The sequence below is a fragment of the Nannobrachium achirus genome (assembly GCF_963921795.1).
Source record: "Nannobrachium achirus genome assembly, chromosome: 15".
NCBI lineage: Eukaryota > Metazoa > Chordata > Actinopteri > Myctophiformes > Myctophidae > Nannobrachium > Nannobrachium achirus.
In genome coordinates, this window is record NC_137822.1 from 9,442,846 (window position 1) to 9,463,024 (window position 20,179).

Below are 20,179 nucleotides of genomic sequence, written 5' to 3' on the forward strand. Positions count from 1 at the left end.
ACATGATGGCATGCAAAAATCAAAAATCGGCCGGTATGATATCAAACCGGCCGCATCGGTGACCGGACGGTCACTGACATAAATTCCGGTGCACAGCATGATGCTCTGGACTAATTTAAACATTAGCAAATAGCAGCCAGTCTACTTAGTGGCAGCCTACAACAGAATACAGATGATGCTGATTACCTTTGCAATGTAAGGATATATTCCATAATCCTGTGTCAATGTAGTCTCAAAGAAGAAGGAAAAAAAAAAAAAAAGCATCGCAAGGCTTTCCTGCCTCCAGTCCAGACGGTCCATGCAGAAGGAGTTTACTTTCACTTTCATTTAACAGAAAGCAACAGCATTGCAAAAGCTGTTGCAAGCGACAGAAAAAGCCATCCTATAAATGTCCCTTTACTTTAGCCAGTTTCAAAGGAAAACCACCTCCCGTTTCTCTGTTGTTGGAAAAAAAAAGTCAGTTCACTTTGCGTGGTGTCATGTGTGTCTGTCCACACGCTGGATTAATTAATGCATGTCCAGGTGAAGCCTGTTAAAGGTCGTTATAGTATCCTCCGATAGTTTCACAAAGTACATTAAGCAACAGAAATGTATTATGTAACATTTTAAGTCCCTTACAGAGGTTTTACAACCCAAAACAACAGGAACAGCCAGGGTCATGAGGTAATATTTTGCCCTTAAATATTTGAAAGGAAGGAATAGACTAGAGTCAGACTACTGTGACACAAGGTAAATTTCTCACCTTGAAGACAATGAATGCAACCTTATTTATTTTAGCTTTTAAGACAATCGTTTTGCTTGTTAAAAAATATGTATTCAATAATAATATTATTAATAATATTTGAAATAAATGATCTCAATATGTATACCAATAATTTTAAAATAAAGGTTTTGCCTTAATCATGCAGCTCTAACAGTGACACAGACAGAAGCAATGGCACAGCAATTATACAATATATACAGTAGTATGTATTTTTAACTTTAGGCCTTACAGTGAATGATCAGCTGGCATCAATATTATATCCATATCATATTAGACTGGATATTGTCTGTGATTATGGATATTGTACTTTTGTGATTGATTTGGCATTAGTGTTCTTCTAGCTTATTGGTACTCAAATTGAAGTATGTCTTGTAGGCCTACTTGGCCTGAAAAAAGGGTATTGGAGCAACCCTATTTTCTAGGTCATAGCTAAAGAAATCTGTATCGGAAAATCGTTTTGGCAGGTCAGACCTTCATAAAACCGGTGGATCGGTACCGGCCAAGAATTTTGCAATCAGTCCATCTCTACTAGAATATATAGAGATAGAGAGAGATAGGTGTAAGACCTGTTGTTTGTAATGCGTGTTATAGGTATAAGTGTGCCAAAATGCTTTGTTTTTTTATGCATTTCGGGTGTTTTAGGGGGTTTGATCCCCCCATCATTTCTTGCTGCCCCACCTACTACTAAAGGCTAGATCCGGCCCTGCCACTCCGACTAGTATAAGTCCTCGAAATGACGTCTCCTCCCCCCCCTTCTCTCTCTCTCTCTCCGCTCTTCCGCTATTATGATCGTCTCCCCCCCTTCTCTCTCTCTCTCTCTCCCCTCCTCCGCTATTATGATCGTCTCCCCCCTTCTCTCTCTCTCTCTCCCCTCCTCCGCTATTATGATCGTCTCCCTCCTTCTCTCTCTCTCTCTCTCGCCGATCATCATCATCATCATCATAACTAATATGTAGCCTATTTGCGCAGCCTAAAAATAATATGCTTGTGGTTTCATTCTTTTGATATGGGGGTGGATCAGTGTACAAACCGTCAAACCAAAAACCTAACGGACTTCACCATTCAAAAGGCTCTCCGATCCCACGTTCCACGTTCTAAGTTCTACCTGACACTGTGACACACACAGTACACTGAGTACAGCGCCTTTCACATACCAGAATTCACATACTAGAAACCGTGCAGTGGAAGCCCCGCCCCTTCGTTTCTCTTCCGCCTTACGTCACCATGAAACCATGGAAACGGCCCCACAACTATAGAGAGAGAACGTCTTCAAAATAACAGTACTCTACAAGAGCACGAACCCCAGTCTGCACACAGCGGGGAGGTAAGCTGTCCATAAAACGTTTCTAATAGCACTTATAACCTTTGCGTGTTTAATGTGCACGTTTCTGCAAAGTTATATTAGTTCACCTGATGGAAGAAATAAGCCCATAGAGTATTATATATAAGGGGTGTAGCCTCCGTTAGCATGTTAGCTTCCGTCTATGCTAATAAGCATGGACTGAGACATTGTACTTTATTAATCAACATTTACATCACCACGATGCCATGTTTAAACTCATGGATGTTGTAGTTGATCAGGGGTTTCAACAGGTGGTCCGTGGACCACTGGTGGTCCCTGGAAGGGTGCCAGGTGGTCCCCAGCTAAATGGAGAGATGGTAAACAAATGGACCCTTATCTGCATTCATCCTGGTGTTTCTCCTATGCTACCAATATCGTCTCATACCCCAACACAACAACAGTGGTCCCCAGGTTGATTCTTATGTGAGGGTGGTGGTGGTCCCTGGCTCATAATCAGTTGTAGATTAATGACCAGCAGTGTGATGAGACGTTTTCTGCCCATTTGGATTGAGAAAAAGGTGTGGTTGGATGTGAATTTGACCCCTTTCTAGGGGCTATTTTGCATAATCTGTTGAGCCATGTAACTTCACAATGCAACGTTTTGATAGTCCCATATATCATGTTCTATTAGTCGCTACACTTGATTAATGTTACAATCTTGTGAGATGTGTGTAATAGTGTAAACCAGTTAAATAAACTAGTTTAAAGACACTGTGTTGAGATTACAACTGTGATACAACCCCATTTAATTATCATGCCAGATTAATTATATCCATAATTGCAACATGACTTTTGGGGATTGAAGAATGGATCAGAGAACGAGCAAAGAGAACAGAGGTTTGGTTTCAAGACGTGTACTGTAGAAACATAAACAGGCCCATCCAGTCGAATGGCAGGTGCTAAACAACTGCAGGTAGAAGCTCCCAATAAGGGCATATTTATTTCTGGTTTCGACTTTGCATTCTTCTTCAGAACAATCAGAAGGTACTGTGTCTTGACGATGTGAGCCTGTTGATTGGCTATTTTCACTAAAGTGTTTGTGTGTGTGTGTGTGTGTGTGTGTGTGTGTGTGTGTGTGTGTGTGTGTGTGTGTGTCTGTCTATAACCTCAAGTTCAACAGTGTTTACATGAAGGTTCCACCGTTTCCACCTGGTCGACCTGTCACCCCTCCTGGATGGCGTTCCCCAATGTGGAATGGACCTACACAGCCACCAGACTAGTCCACCTGCTCCACATGCTGAACAATGATGACGGCCAGGGCTTCTTCTCTTCTGCTGGATCCACGGAGGAGGAAAGTTAACCTGGTCATTGCAGACCAGATCAACTTCTTTGGCTTCAGGAGGAAAGACTACGGGAAACTGGACTCACAGGACAAGGGCTTCAGGGTCTCGTCTGATTGGCCAGACCTCACTGACCTTTGCAACTGTTCCAGAGTCCAGCTGAAATGGACAACATCTTACACACAGACTGAAGTCCTGTCACAGACCCCTGTGTGTAGCTGGGGAGGCCACCTTCAACACACTACAGGGAGAAACCAGCAGACTGCAAGGAGGGTCCTGCTTATGTAAGGCAGGCTGAGGTCAGACAGGACTGGTGTGGACTTAGAATGCAGGGGAAACTAGCTTGCATAAAATTTGCAGACCATTCAGTCTTACACTCGGTCCTTAAGAACACTGTTATTGGTGAGGATGTATTGAAATTTACCATCAGAGCAAGACTGCAGGTATTACCCAGTACCCACCAAATGCAACCTGTCTACCCACACTCACAACCCATTTTGTTTAAAACATCAAGATTCACAGCACCATCTAAAATCTACTACACATGGGTGTCATGCATTCTGTACATAGCTTGCCATGACCGTATACTATACAGTGTATTGTCTGACGCAGTCCATAATATCGTGCCAGCTAGTTCAGTGATGTATAAGCACAGAAGAGTGTTACCTGCCATTGATGTTTTTACTCTCATCCCCAAAACAGCTGACACCAGCCACAAGGAGGTGCTCATACTCTATACTCTCTCTATATATATACATTCTAATCCCATTTCTAATGCAATCATAAGACATAGTTTTGGCAGTTCTGCTTCTTCTGAATTATGATCTTGGCTGATTGAACCAGTACGGGGCACATACTGCATATTTGATACCTATGACATGACAACACCTATCAGAGACTGACTTCTGTGCTCAATAATACAAGATGCATGTTGTTCCTGGCCACCTGTTGTCTTATCGCATGGTCACGTTCTGTGACCACTGTGCAATACTGTATTATATATTCTCTATGTGTGTAATAAACCTCTGAATGTGATGTGATCCTGGCTGGTGTATCATCTTCAGAAGAAGAAGATTATTTGTGGAAAATGTTCAACTAGGGTTTAAGTGGTTAAATGTCAAGTATATTACTTATATTCAATATGTCCTAATAATGCAATTCTCAGTTTTTCCTTGTGAGTCACGACCAATGTTCCCTCTAATTTTTCATTGGTCTGAGCAAACACTCCAACCTTCTGAGCGCAATTTGAGCACTGCTGAGCAACAAGTGCATAAGTGTATACCGCGTCACAGTACGTCAAGTCATGTCAAGTTATGGCTTATTCAAATCTAATTACAGAATAAGTAATAGAGGTTCGACTACTTTTAATAGGCTGTAGGCTACTATGACAAAAAAAGGAGGGGGGAAAAAGGGTTTTATATCCATTATTATTCAGTATTAGGCCTATAGACTGATTTCCCCCCTTGGGATAATAAAGGTAGCCTATCTATCTATCTTGGTATATACACAGGTTGATGTTGTGTAAATACAATGGGCCTAAAAAAATATGAGCCAACAAAATAACAATACATTGACATTGATATTGACACATCTAAAGAAGGTTAGCCATTTCTATGAAGTGGCATTATTATGAATAAAATACAGTCCAAGAGCATACAGTATGTGTAGCCTACTGTCTGTGCCAAGGTGCCAATTTAAGCATGCATGCATATGAACATTTGGTATAGGCCTACCATTTTCACACTCAATTAAATTAACACTGGCTTTTGACCATGTAGATTGGTGTCCCAAAGATTAAAATCATATCAAATAATGCCCTATAGGCATTAGGCAGCTAGGCTAATTTCTATCAAATTGGGGGTCCTTGAGAAGGAAACAGCAGATAATCACTGGGTTAAACTGTAGATTGTGCAGAAATTAATTCACAGCAAATGCAGATTGTGTAGAATTATTAATTCACAGAAAATGCAATAACATAATGGAAACTGGACCTGGTTTGAATAGCCAGTATTTTGTGCTAAAATGTATATTGAATAACATTAATGTAAACATAGCTATGGCCTTACAGATTGGTGGAATATAGCGGAAAGATTCTCTCTCTCTCCTTCATTGTGGGACAGTGAAGCAGCAGTGGTTCTCAAACGTTTTCATGTCAAGGACCTACAACTTGACAAGCCCACAGACCCTCATTTGAAAAGCTATCCCAGGGACCCCCATAAGATAATATTTGTATGGCTTTAGCAGTGATTCCCTTCCATTTTAATGTCAAGGACCCCCTGTTTGACATGCATTAGGCTATGGATTAGGCTATTTCTTTCTCTGAGACCCCAATTTATATTTTTATAAAATCAATGTTGATTTAACTCTGAGAGAGTGTTTCCATGTGTACACCTTGAGTTACATAAGGGTCCATTTGGTTGCCCAGCTCCAGAGAAACATCGCAGTTTGTAGTTCATACCTGGAAGCTGGAGAAGTGTGCATGTAGGCCTAATCTCCGCTGTGCACAGGGGAACGTCTTTATGAAACTGCACATTATATTAGGGTGACCAATCACGACATAGGCTACTGTATTTAAGGGGTAAAGATTTAAAATAAGTAGAGTTCATATTTGTCACTTTCAGTCAACAACAAATAATCTTCTTATAGCACTAAGTATAGTTAATTATAACTATAAGAACTTATAATAGTAATAATAGTTATACTTAATAACAATAATCATGCCATGTTTAATAATCACTATTTTGCTATATGAAGTGCACTTAAATGCTAAAATAAAAAGCTGAAAATTATGCTAGAACAAAATGTTCTGCTTAAACCGTATAATGGATTGATTTATAGCTGTATGGTTATAACACTATGATCAATGAGAATGCAAATGTGTTGGGTATTTCTATAAACCATTGTGAATATTATGTTATTTGTTGTTTCAACATTTCCATCACCGCAATGCCTTATATTATTTTTTGTTATTTTATGTAACAAGTGTTGTGCTGCAACTAGGAATACTGTACATGTGTGTCTTGGTCTCATAAAATCAGAAAACCACTGGTCTAGTCAATAGGGTGATAACCTCTATAACATCTCTATAACACCACCCAAATCTATAACACCTATACCATAGACTGTACACCAAGACAATCCATTGTAAACAACCAGGGGTGAAATTAGATCTTATTCTGCATTCTTTTTCTGATCAAAAGGGACCTGTACTGCTGTGAGGGGGGCCCATAGATTAGGAGATTAGAGACCCCTGATATATTGGAAATGACAAAATACATACTGTAATAGCCCATGACTTTATAATACTACGTAATGACATACTTTATAGCTCAAATTATATTTGTTTTAGTTGACACATCTACTACCTCACTGAGCTACAGTACACAATCCAGTGACGTTGAAAACAAGCCATTGCGCTTTCTTGGTTTTAAATCCTTTTAGTTGAACTTGTATTTTAACTGAACTGTACTGTTTTGTGATTATGCCCAATTGTGTGATTGATTATCCAAAACTTTGGCCCAAACTCCACAGCATTATGGAGGAGCAGACAAGAAGGACAAGGAATCCCAGTAGTCAAACCACACTGGTCAATTGAATTCCTGGACACACTGTCTAGGATTGAGACATCAGGACAGCAACTAGGGCCATATTTAAATAGCCTGCTTCCAGACCAGAGACCCCGCCCACTCTCAGAGTGGAGATCAGGCTAATATTTAAACACAGCAGTGTGTGACAGTTACAGTAGCTGTCACACAGCGCTCCACTTCCAAATATGACCTGTGACCTATGGCCTTGAGATCTCGATCCTCAAGCACTCCTCATAATGTGACACACATATTCATTTGGTGTGTAACAGTACTAGGATGTGTATTAGGCTTGTTTTCATCAACATACCGGTATCTCTCCATCTCTTTTCTGTCTAGGAGTCCACAACAAAGTAGTATAGCATATTTAGTATAACATTTCTAATCATGTTGGAAACGACATCTTGTTTGGCCATACATTAACATTGCCTATGGCAGTGATTCTCAAAGTGGATTGTGTTATATTATAGGGGTCTACATTGACCCATACAAGTTTGTAAATCTATACAAATGGACCCTAACAGATCCATCTGGTTCTATTTGTACACTGTTTTATGGCTAACACCCATATATACCTTTATGTTCCCCACATAAAGGTTAGTTAGGGTTAGGGGTACATAAATAAGCCCCCCACTACTGCCACAGGGAGCTTCACTCCCAAAATAGAATGGGACCTGTAAAAGAGCTATAAAAAGTAACAGCTTTTTATTTTACAGCTTTACTTTGAATTAACCTGATGACCCTGGGTGCTACACTATGTTGATGCTGTTGGAGAATACAAATTTGTGGTGATGATGATGCTCCATGATAGTGTCAATAAAACATATTAAGGGCTAGAGGGTGTGATATAGCATAATGCTTTCTTTCAAGCTGAGAAAATAAATGCACCCAAAACAGTAACACATAGGAACTAGGTGGAAGAAGTACTCAGTTTTATAAGTAAAAGCAGCATTAAGAAAGTTTAGTTTTTCTTAAAAAAGTGAGTATTGTGCAGAATGGCCCAATTATCAGTCATGTTATTGGATTGTAGGCCTATTGGATTAGTAATGCATGTATTATATCACTGTAATATGCCTGGACAGACTTAGAACACATGCATGGAATGTGTTATAGGGTTGTGTGCATCTGAGATGGGAGATGCCTCCAGTGGAATCAGTACCGCTGGGGCTGATACATGGACTCTCATTGTACAGGAAAAGACACATGCAGCAGCGGAGGGGGACATGCTGTGGCAACCAATCATTGTAATTACTCCATGAATACGTAGGATAGGCATTCATAATCTTTCAGCTTCAGCCTATTCCTTTTGATCACCTGTAACAATGATAAATGTATGTGAGTGATCAAATAAACTAAACAAAACCTAAACTCTGTTACACTATACACACATTTACACCATTACATCTAATTACACTATACTGTACACCTATATTACATGGTAATTCTACAAATGGCACTGGGAGGACCACATCAGAAATGTTGGATCACACAATGACACTGTGGGAGCTAATCCAAGGCACTGCTATAGGGGAATAGGATGCATCACCTACGTTGACACACTGACTTAACAACGGAGCAAGTGGCAATGCAGATCTGCAAACCCTATTGCTGAATAGGAGGGAGTAGATGACGCTCCAGTTGGTGTTGCCTCCACTCTCATGTCATCACCTCAGTTATGTCATATCAGTTAAAGTATGTCTGTTTCAATAACCCAAATCTTCAAAGTAACTAAAGCTGTCAAGTAATTGTAGTGTAGTACTAAACAATTTTTCTCATGCAGTGGAAAAGAAATACAGTATTTTCCTAAAAGATGTAGAACAGAAATAGAATTATAAAGTATCTAAATATGGAAACCTCAACCTATTTTGGTAAACCTTCTTTCCACACTGCCCAATTGTAAAGGACACTGTCACATACATATTTGTCAATGTTTTATTGATGAAATCAGTGCCAACAGTGTAGTCTATATGACATTGACATGAAAAATGTACAGCACTGCATCTTTAAAAAAGAACCTCTTAAGCACCAGTCAGTCAATTTCATCAGCTGTAAAATATTGCATTGATATTTATAATGCTTGAAGCTTCTTTACAGACATTGTTTAGCATTGAATAAAAGTGGAAATAAGGATTAAGGAGAAGAGTTAACAGGTCTTTGGTTTATTGCAATAACCCAAAATGAGTATTGACACACAAACAGTATTAAATATTATTATTTTGCATACATCAAATAGGCCTACACTGCAAATTCTGTTAGTTCACATTGGTTTAAAATAATGTTCAGTAATTCGCCAGACTTCAGTGCTTTTGAGTAGTTAATGTTCCTCAGGCAGTCTAAGCAACATGTGAGTATACATATGTTTTATTACGCAACTAGCCTACTTTTATTTCTCCTTTATTGTTAAGCGACCGACCGGAGCTGCTAAACACCACGAGTTCAATGTGTTGACGTCACGTGAAATATATAATCCAGCCGTGTGTCCTTTTTAATCATAAGACAAGACAATATTCTGTTCGATTGACGAGGACTTCTACATTTCCAACTGTCCTTCAGTAAATAGGCTTGATGTTTCAAGTCTTATAGCCGCCATCAAGCCAGTGTCATGTCATGGACGTGATGTGTCAGTCTAAATTGTACGGTAATCTACATTTCACTTTTATCACATTATATATATATAAAATATATATAAAGGAATGTTAAATCCGCGGAGACCAAAAAGCCATTTACACATGAATCCAAAATACACTGACGATTGTGCTGTCAAACAATGAAACTATATGGAATCTATTAACAGGATGTAGGGGGCCTGCTTCATCTCTCTCTCAACTAAGAGGTCCTTGGCCTGAAAACATTGAAGAGCCCTCAGGAGAATGACCACCAGGTGGCGCCAGCCGTTGGCTGCTGCTGCTGGTGCAGATGAGCTGCTGTGGAAACCAAAGTTGTCCTGCTGTGAAGCTCTGCACTGTTTGCAGCCGAGTCCGCATAACGAGCAGCTGGACATGTTCTGTCGCCACAGAGACGCATACAACCTCACCGTCCTCCGCCCATCTTTGAGAGACAGAGAGAGAGAGGCAAAAGAAAGACGAAGAGTTTATATTTCATAGCGGAATTAGAAGATTACAAAAACAACAAAAGCACACTTTTATATGGGCGTGTTAAAACCTTAGAGCAAGGGTCTTCAACAAAGGGTCTGGTCTCAGAGTTACTGCAGAGGGGCCAACAAATCCTTGTGTGATAGGATAATTACTTTCAATTAAAAATGTTGAACGCTCACATCCCTATTCTGACGAGAACTTTAGCCAAAAATAGCAGATCTACAAGCTCTCAATGTCTCGCGCTGCAAGGCGTTGAGAGCTTGTAGATATTCAGCAAAGAGGTTTGGTGTAGAGGTCAAAAAGAGCAGACCAGGTACAGAGTGAAAGTTTACTACGTATCGACGTAAGTGGCTAAATGTCTGAAAAAACATGAACACAAATCCACAAATCCAACCTAGACTGATGACAGTGCTGTCAAACAAATCAATGGAAATCTGCATACCAAATTTATACAATATGTAGAGGGGGTCCCTGCTTCATCTCTCTCTCAGTTAAGGGGTCCTTGGCCTGAAAAGGTTGAAGACCCCTGCTTTAAAGAATCCAATGTGTTGTCCAGTAGCTCTTGCGTGCATACAATGCTTTTTTGAACATCAGTTAAGGTGGAATTTGATGCGGAGTACATTTTGGCAACAAATGAAGCTGGAGTACCTCTTTCCGATGATCTGAGTGTAGGTTTTGACCAGGTATTCAGAGATGTTTCTGCCCGTCAAGTTCTGCAGCGTGTCTGTTGCCTGATATTCATCTACACACACACACACACACACACACACACACACACACACACACACACACACACACACACACACACACACACACACACACACACACACACACACACACACACACACACACACACACACACACACACACACACACACACAGGACTGGAGTAAGCAGTAAAATACATGATGTATGTTTTGTGTGCATAGCTGCAGTGCCTATCTAATAGCATGTACAGTACATTTGTATGTAGGTCAGGTGCATGTGTATGCGTGCGTGCGTGCGTGCGTGTCAAACGCCTGAGATTCAAATCCGGGTCTCTCCCATGTGGGAAACCAAACATCTGGGAATCGAACCCGGGATTTCAACCACAGGTCTACAGGGGCATGGGGGAATCAATGCTTGGCCGGGAAATATATTAGGTTTATATTGACCTCAGGCTGAGCTACTTTGCTACACGTGTGTGTGTGTGTGTGTGTGTGTGTGTGTGTGTGTGTGTGTGTGTGTGTGTGTGTGTGTGTGTGTGTGTGTGTGTCAGAGATGGGGACTCGAGTTAAAGACTCGCGACTTCCGGTCACTCGAGTGACGATTTTGGAGACTCGTCACTCGACTCGGACTCGCCCCTCAAAATTTTGGAGACTCGTCACTCGACTCGGACTCGCCCCTCAAAGACTCGAGACTTGACTCGACTCGTCAACAAAAGACTCGTGGGCAATGGATATATTTTATGTTTTTTTTCGGAGGGGACATTTCATTTGTTTGTTTCACTGTTCCCTCCCCCTCCCGCAAAGGAAGCTCTCCCTGCGCGCGCATCCCTTAAGAGCCGCCACTATCAACAACTCCTCACTCACTCCCAGATCATCATCATGGCGACAGCTGCTGCAGCCGGCACCCCCACCCCAGTGCGGGTGCCGTTCATCATTACTTTCGGCTACAGTAACTTCATACAAACGGGAAACAACCGAACGGCAAAGTGCAACGTTTGCAAAGCCGTCATTAAAGAAAAGGGCTCCACAACCAGCAACTTCCTCCGCCACTACGATTCCGTGCACAAGGAGAGGTAAATAAACTGAGCGTTGCCGTCTAATGCCTGGTTATGATAACAAACACGTTTAGTGAGCACCACCAAGCAAGCACAGCAGCAAACAAACACCAACAAAGTAAACTACCACTTGTACTATATCTACATCATGGGCATGGCATTGCTGAATAAATTCTGACTTTATAGTGAGGCGACTGTAAAACCGGGTGCTGCTGTGTTTACTGTTTAACCAGACAGCAACTAAACGATATAAAAACGCCACGGCTCGGCTTTACGACCGTCTTACTATATATTCTGATGTTTGATTCTGCCAAAATATTCATTTAGTAGACCTTGTATCAGTGAACTGTACCGTCATGAAACTGTACTTTTTCCTATGCAAACTTCTAATAAAGTCTTCTATCAAACCAACCTTCATTATCCCTATCCCGACCCATAACATCCAAACAGAAAAGTCCTATATGAATGTAGGCCTACTAAAAGTTTGTTAAACTTACCAATAGCAGCTGTACGGAAAGCTTGAATTATCCTCTTTCTAACAATAATGAATGTAAATTGTTTCATAAAAAAATCCATCATTGACATATGAGCTGTCGGTGCTTTGACATTGCTACTGCTACCTCATGCTGCATAATATATGTGCACAATTATGAACAGGTGGTACACAGGACATTGATTAGATTTCCATTCCAACACCATTAATTTAAATTGTACATTAGTACACATTTTATCTGTACTGTCTTGTGTTTTTCCTATGGGAAATGCTAATAAAGTATTCAATCAATAATTCAATATTCAATGTACTCCTGTAATGGAAAAACAGACAGACATAGCATGCATTGCAACATTATGGTTAATAAAATGTAGGGTTAGATTTGGGTTAAATATAAAAGGTCATGATAACATTTTAAATAATTAGCAACCTTCCATGTTGTTCATCTACAGGTATGCTGAATATCAGAAGGCCAAAATATGCACCCGTCGAGAGGCCCAAGGGGGTCAGGGCAGCCTGGATCCCTTTGTGGCCCCACCAAAAGATGGTATTCAAATATATAGCCTGAGCCATCCCAGGCAGAAGGCCATCACAGAATCCATCATTCAGGATCTCGTCATCGCATGCAACCTGCCCCTGTCTCTGGTCGAGAACCCTGGCTTCAAGAACTTCATGTCAGTTATGGATGAAAGATATAGCCCAGTAAGTCGAAGCACTGTAACCAGACGTCTGGGTGATCTAACATCCCTAAAAGAGTCCGAGATCAAATCCAAATTAGAAAAAGCAGAGACCGTGTCTGTGACAGTGGACATCTGGACAGACAGGAGCATGCGTGGCTTTCTGGGTGTAACAGCCCACTTCATGGAACTGGAGAAGAAAACCCCCCCGAGACTGCAGACGGTTCTGTTAAGTTGTGATCGATTCACAGGTTCTCACACTGGATTCCGAATCAGTGAAAAATTTCAGGAGATCTGTGACAAGTTCACTATAAAACACAAATTGGATTACATCATCAGTGATAACGCTTCAAATATGAAGAAGGCCTTCACTGTTTGTTTCCCCTCAACAACTGCAGCAGCTGAGAGGAGTGAGTCCACTGATGATGAGGGTGATGAAGATGAATTAGATGATGACCTAGAAAATGGTGACTTGTGGGAGGATGTGAGTGAAGACCTCCAAGATGAAGTGAACACCATCCAGAGAAGCTGCCGGCAACAGAGGCTCCAGTGTTTTGCCCATTCATTGCAGCTTGTTGTGCGAGATGGACTGAAGGAGACCAAAACTATCAACTGCGCAATGGCAAAGGTGACGAAATTCTGCAGTTTGCTTCATACAACATGTGGACTGAAGGAAGCCTTTGAGAAAACGTTTGGGGCCAATCGCAGCATCCCCTCTGCTGTAGCAACTCGTTGGAACTCAACACTCCGCCTTGTAAAGGCAGTCACTGACCTTGATCCCCAAAGCCTTAACACTATGCTGGAAGAGGAAGGACACAAAAGCCTGTGCCTAACAAGCAGAGAGTTGAGCCAGCTGAAAGAGCTTGTGGACATTCTTTTCCCCTTTCTTCAAGCAACAGATCTCACACAAGGGGACAAAGTGGTTACACTCAGTGCGGCTCTCCCTAGCATCCTGTCACTCAACACCCACCTCAACAGTATGCTGAAGAAGGCACGTCACCTGGTCGGTTTAGTGAGAGCGCTCCAGAAGTCCCTCCAATGCCGTTTTCAGGTACAATGGGAGCTCTGCGCAAATATATATTTTGACCACTTCACTTTTTACTTTTCTAAACCTATGATGTGACCATAAAGCTGATTCTCATTCTTTCTGATTCAGGGGATGTTTGTAAATGTCAGAATGGAGGAGTCGGACAAAACTGCAGGAGAGCTGCCCTTTGGAGATATGGTTTACATGATGTCTGCACTGCTGGACCCATCATACTGCCTCTTTTGGCTGGAGCATGATGTCCTCATTCCAGATGATGTGAAGATTGACGTGAAGGAGATGGTTATGGGTGGGTTTACTTGTCAACGTACTGTACAGTCATTATTAATGCAATTAACCATCACCCTGTATGTCTAACATCATGATCTGATCACAATGTAACTAACATGGTTTTTGTGTAAATTTTTCAGACCATGTCTTGGCTGAGGCTTCTCAATCTCAAGTCACCATACGTCAAGAGAGCAGCAGTGGAGATGATGACAAGGAGCAGTCGCCGACACCACCTGCCAAAGTTCCTCACCTTTTTTCAGGTTATCGGAAGAAAAGCAAGAAGAACACAGACCATGCCACATCTGTCAAGGCTGAACTCAAGCGCTACATCCAGAACACAGAGTCCGCTGCGGTCGATGATGACGAAACACCTACGGAGGAGTGTCTGGTCTTCTGGGAGAGGAATGCTAAGGTTTACCCCAGAATGTTTACTGTGGCTATGAGAGTGCTTAGTGTCCCTGCTACCAGTGCACCAGTGGAGAGGGTATTTAGTCACGGAGGTATTATAATGCGCCCGCACAGAGCCAGGCTTAGTGCAGCAAACCTGTCACGCTTAATTTTTTTGAAATGTAACCTGCACCTTGCATAATATTTCATACGTCTTTCCCCCGCAGAGAGGCGGCTTAAATCATGTTTTAAATGTAACATTTATGTTGCATAATATTTCATAAGTCTTTCCCCCACAGAGAGGCGGCTTAAATCATGTTTTAAATGTAACATTTATGTTGCATAATATTTCATAAGTCTTTCCCCCACAGAGAGGCGGCTTAAATCTTTTTAAAATTGTAACATTGTTACAAAATATTTCATAAGTCTTTCAGCCACTGAGAGGCGGCTTAAATATATATATTTTTAAATGTAATATTGTTATATAATATTTCATAAGTCTTTCAGCCTCTGAGAGGCGGCTTAATCTGAATCTCTAGAATCTAGAGATTCATACATCTAGAGTCTAGATGTAACACTGACTGATGCGCTTTCAGCTGCTGAGGTGGGTTTATCTATTAAATGTAACACTATGCTGCATAATGTGGTTTTTCAGCCAGAGGCAGCCTAGCACTCCTTGGAGGCTTTGGATTTTGTTATTTTTCTTAATTCAGTCTGGTTCGATGAGAGCAATGTTATTTTATGTACCCACCACTGTTCCAATAATTTTAGTAGGCCACTAGATGGCAGAAATGTTTGTTTTAATTTAATTTAATTTTACTTATTTTATTGTATTTGCCTTATGGTTGGTTGGTTCTTGTTTTGCACGTGACCATGGCACGCATTGCAGTAACTTTAAAAAGTTCATAGCTTATAGCTATAAAAATAGCTTACTTCTAAAGAAGTACAAAATAAAAAGCTTTATTTTGGAATAAAGAATGTTGAACAAGGTTTAAATGCGTTTTATTTCATATTGCTTTGCTATTGTGTATCAAACTACTAAAGTATTAATGCTGTCAAGGAGTGATGAGTGATGATCATGATGAAATGCAGTACATAATTGAAGTTAACTGTTAATATATATATATGCCTGTCCCTGCAGTAATAAACATTTACGACAGTAATGTAAAATGACGTATTCCCCCATCGCCCCATCCCAACCTATGATCCCCACGGGCACCCGTTGTGGGGGATACGTTTTACGTAACTGTCGTAAAGCAATGTGTTGTTTACTACCCGGCTGCTACTTCTAATGGACTGTTAATGTATGTTTGCTTAGCAATTCGTAGGTATTAAATGTTTTATTAGAAGTTCGCTTAGGAAAAGGCTAGTACACAGTTACATACAAACACAAGAAAGCACAATGGCTTGTTTACGTTGGTTGGGGCCGCCGCCGGGGTCCTCTACTCAATTAATTCATAAAAATTGTTAAGCAAGACAGCAAGTTTGGCTGGTTTTGGGATTATTCAAGACTTTGGATGTCTGGATGATGATCGGGATGGGTACCCTGCTACTTGGACATAACTGCGCTGCCTCGAAGCTTCCAAGGAACTTCCAACAGAGGAATCAGGAGTCAGGAGAGCTGCCTACTTCAGAGATGTTTCCAGACCCCCTAGAAATGGATAAATTAATCGTGGACGTTACTAAAGAACCTCCGTAGCGTGATTGTGAGTACATACATGCATGTGTCTTTCCTAATTTAGCCTGCTGGCTGCTGCTGTAGCTGTGAGTACCGGGTGATCATGATGCGCCATCTAACTTTTTCAGCTGGAGGCTAGATCATTATAAAAAATAATAAAAAAAGATATATATGTATAAAGACTCGTAACTCGACTCGGACTCGCCACTTAAAAGACTTGAGACTCGACTCGACTCGTCCCCCACTGACCCCAGAGACTCGACACTCGACTTCGACTCGCCCCCCAAAGACTCCGCACTCGACTTGACTCGTGATCACGAGACTCGTGGGCATCTCTGGTGTGTGTGAGTGAGTGAGTGAGTGAGTGAGTGAGTGAGTGAATTGCTTACCTGAGGGGGACGGCAGGCCACCGGCTCCAGGTGGACACATCTTCTTGCGTCCGTCACAGCTGCACTCACACAGGGGGAGGGGTTTTCCATGCTCCAGTTCCCATTGGTGAACATGTCCTGCACGCTCTGAGGCACGGGCGGAACCGACCAATCGTCTTCTACCTCCGTGCAGGGAAGGCCGCTAGAGAGAGAGAGAGGGTGGGAGAGGGTGTGACAGGGTTAATGCCATACTTTGTCATATAGTAAGGTAAAGTTAGCCTATAGCTTGTCAAACCCAACTCCCTTTACATACTTTGTGGGAGCCAATCAAAGTTATTGGGTATCCCGAGGGCCTGGGATTAAAGGGGGAAAAATAAAAAATGGCCAATATGAACGTATGAGGTTTGTAATTTGGGTATTTTTGGGCTTCTGAATCCATTACAACCATTTGTTTTCAATTAATATTACTCCTTAGCCATAAAATAGGCCCCACCTACTTTTGTGTCCATGAGACATAATATTGGCAATAAAAAAAAAAATCAAACCTCGGTTCGAAGTGGAGCGGTGAATCTGAGCAGCTATACCCTGTGTGTGTTGCTAAATGCCTAAACTGTAAACTGTGCCTGTGAGTGAGTGGTGAGTGTGCCTGGCCTGCACAAAACAGCGCCCCTCCTTTAACTAGTGTGTTGTGTGTGGCCACTCAAGGTATTGCCAGGCTACGGGCACGGCCAGCCACCCAGCCACCCACCCACCCACGGACATACCTGTCTATTGGGAGCGCTTTCACCGCTCCAAAAAAGGTTGGAGTAGGGTTTGAATTCATGAAAACTATTCAAGATCAGGTGGGTAAGCACACATCATGACACACAGGATAACATGATGCAATCTGACAAGGAACACTCAAACACAGGGGCTGTGTCCGAAATGCAGAACACGTTCCCTACTCCCTAACCCTAAATGAGGGATCCAGATGTAGTGTACTAAGTAGTGAACAAATCAGCGCATTTCGGACACTACTCCGTCGCCATCTGGTTGCGTCATCGCTGTCGCACAGTTAAAACACTCTACTTGGAGGCTTTTGGAGCAATAAATAATAGCCGATCTACAAGCTCTCAACAGGGGGCGAAGCGACGCGTTGTGAGCTTGTACATCAACTCCCCAATGCTTGTGGATTGTAAATAACATACATACCAACATGTTGCGGTGTTATTATGAGAAACAGGCCTATATTATTATGTTTTTATTTATCACAATAAAATAATGTTATAAAAAATATAGATATATTTTTAAAATTATATTCATTCATTCATTGGTGAATGAATGAATAATGTTTGTGTCACATTCGTCTCACATGCAGACGTCTTTCCTCCTGAAGCCAAGGAAGTTGTTCTGGTCTGCAATGACCAGGTTAACTTTCCTCCTCCGTGGATCCAGCAGAAGAGAAGAAGCCCTGGCCGTCATCATTGTTCAGCATGTGGAGCAGGTGGACTAGTCTGGTGGCTGTGTAGGTCCATTCCACATTGGGGAATGCCATCCAGGAGGGGTGACAGGTCGACCAGGTGGAAACACACACACACACACACACACACACACACACACACACACACACACACACACACACACACACACACACTTTAGTGAAAATAGCCAATCTACAGGCTCACATTGTCAAGACACAGTACCTTCTGAAGAAGAATGCAAAGTCGAAACCAGAAATAAATAAACCCTTATTGGTAGCTTCTACCTGCAGTTGTTTAGCACCTGCCATTCGACTGGATGGGCCTGTTTATGTTTCTACAGTACACGTCTTGAAACCGAACCTCTGTTCTCTTTGCTCATTCTCTGATCCATTCTTCAATCCCCAAAAGTCATGTTGCAATTTGCTAATCTTATTTTGTGGTGTAATTACAGTGCTATCTGGGTGAGATCATTATGGATATAATTAATCTGGCATGATAATTAAATGGGGTTGTATCACAGTTGTAATCTCAACACAGTGTCTTTAAACTAGTTTATTTAACTATCTCACAAGATTGTAACATGAATCAAGTGTAGCGACTAATAGAACATGATATATGGGACTATCAAAACGTTGCATTGTGATGTTATATGGCTCAACAGATTATGCAAAATACCCCCTAGAAAAGGGTCAAATTCACATCCAACCACACGTTTTTCTCAATCCAAATGGGCAGAAAACGTCTCATCACACTGCTGGTCATTAATCTACAACTGATTATGAGCCAGGGACCACCACCACCCTCACATAAGAATCAACCTGGGGACCACTGTTGTTGTGTTGGGGTATGAGACGATATTGGTAGCATAGGAGAAATACCAGGATGAATGCAGATGTTTAACAATAAGTTAACTAAAGATCTAAGGGTCCATTTGTTTACCATCTCTCCATTTAGCTGGGGACCACCTGGCACCCTTCCAGGGACCACCAGTGGTCCACGGACCACCTGTTGAAACCCCTGATCAACTACAACATCCATGAGTTTAAACATGGCATCGTGGTGATGTAAATGTTGATTAATAAAGTACAATGTCTGAAGTCCATGCTTATTAGCATAGACGGAAGCTAACATGCTAACGGAGGCTACACCCCTTATATATAATACTCTATGGGATTATTTCTTCCATCAGGTGAACATATATATATAACTTTGCTGAAACGTGCACATTAAACACGCAAAGGTTATACGTGCTATTAGAAACGTTTATGGACAGCTTACCTCCCCGCTGTGTGCAGACTGGGGTTCGTGCTCTTGTAGAGTACTGTTATTTTGAAGACGTTGGGCCCTTTCCATGGTTTCATGGTGACGTAAGGCGGAAGAGAAATGAAGAGGGCGGGGCTTCCACTTGCACGGTTTCTAGTATGTGATTGTGAACATTTCACATTGTGAAAGGCGCTGTACTGTGTGTGTCAGGTAGATACTTGGAATGTGGAACGTGGGATCGGAGACCCTCTTGAATGTTGAAGTCCGTTAGGTTTCTGGTTTGACAGAACGTACACGGACCGGGTCGGGGGTCACCCAACAGTTGTGCGTAGGGCAGACGCGGGTTGCTGGTGGCGCGGTCTCTCTCTCTCTCTCTCTCTCTCTCTCTCTCTCTCTCTCTCTCTCTCTCTCTCTCTCTCTCTCTCTCGGTAGCGCCGCTCGTTTTGAACCAAATAGCTTTTTTGCGCAAAAAGAAAAGAAAAAATCAAACCTCGTTCGAAGTGGAGCGGTGAATTTAAGCAGTTCCAGGTCTATGTTTTAGATTCTATGTGTTCTAGATATCTGAATTCTGTGTCTTAGATCTATATAACGCAGTATGTTGCAGTATCCCATCAGCCTCCATGCATCCGGGCGGGCGGAGGGGAACTCAATTTGATAGGTACCGAAATGTTGTGTAACTGCTGTGCGCACGTGTGTGTGTGTGTGTGTGTGT

At 41.8% G+C, this 20,179-nt stretch overlaps 1 protein-coding gene across 2 annotated transcripts; it reads right to left on the reverse strand.

Annotated features, from left to right (window-relative positions):
• Positions 1-9,160: 9,160 nt before the first annotated feature.
• On the reverse strand, positions 9,161-19,606 carry LOC308299031 (phospholipid-transporting ATPase ABCA1-like). Of its 2 annotated transcripts, XR_013962753.1 has the most exons (5): positions 19,483-19,606; positions 18,096-18,244; positions 16,766-16,946; positions 10,713-10,806; positions 9,161-10,017 (listed from the first exon to the last, which is right to left on the reverse strand). XR_013962753.1 is itself a non-coding variant. In XM_080742753.1 (4 exons), the coding sequence occupies exons 2-4, from the start codon at positions 18,206-18,208 to the stop codon at positions 16,329-16,331; spliced, it is 315 nt and encodes a 104-aa protein (XP_080598879.1). In that variant the 5' UTR covers positions 18,209-18,244; positions 19,483-19,606; the 3' UTR covers positions 15,223-16,328. The 2 variants fall into 2 exon arrangements, 1 of the variants encoding a protein (XP_080598879.1); XM_080742753.1 differs by lacking the exons at positions 9,161-10,017; positions 10,713-10,806 and adding an exon at positions 15,223-16,349.
• Positions 19,607-20,179: the final 573 nt, after the last annotated feature.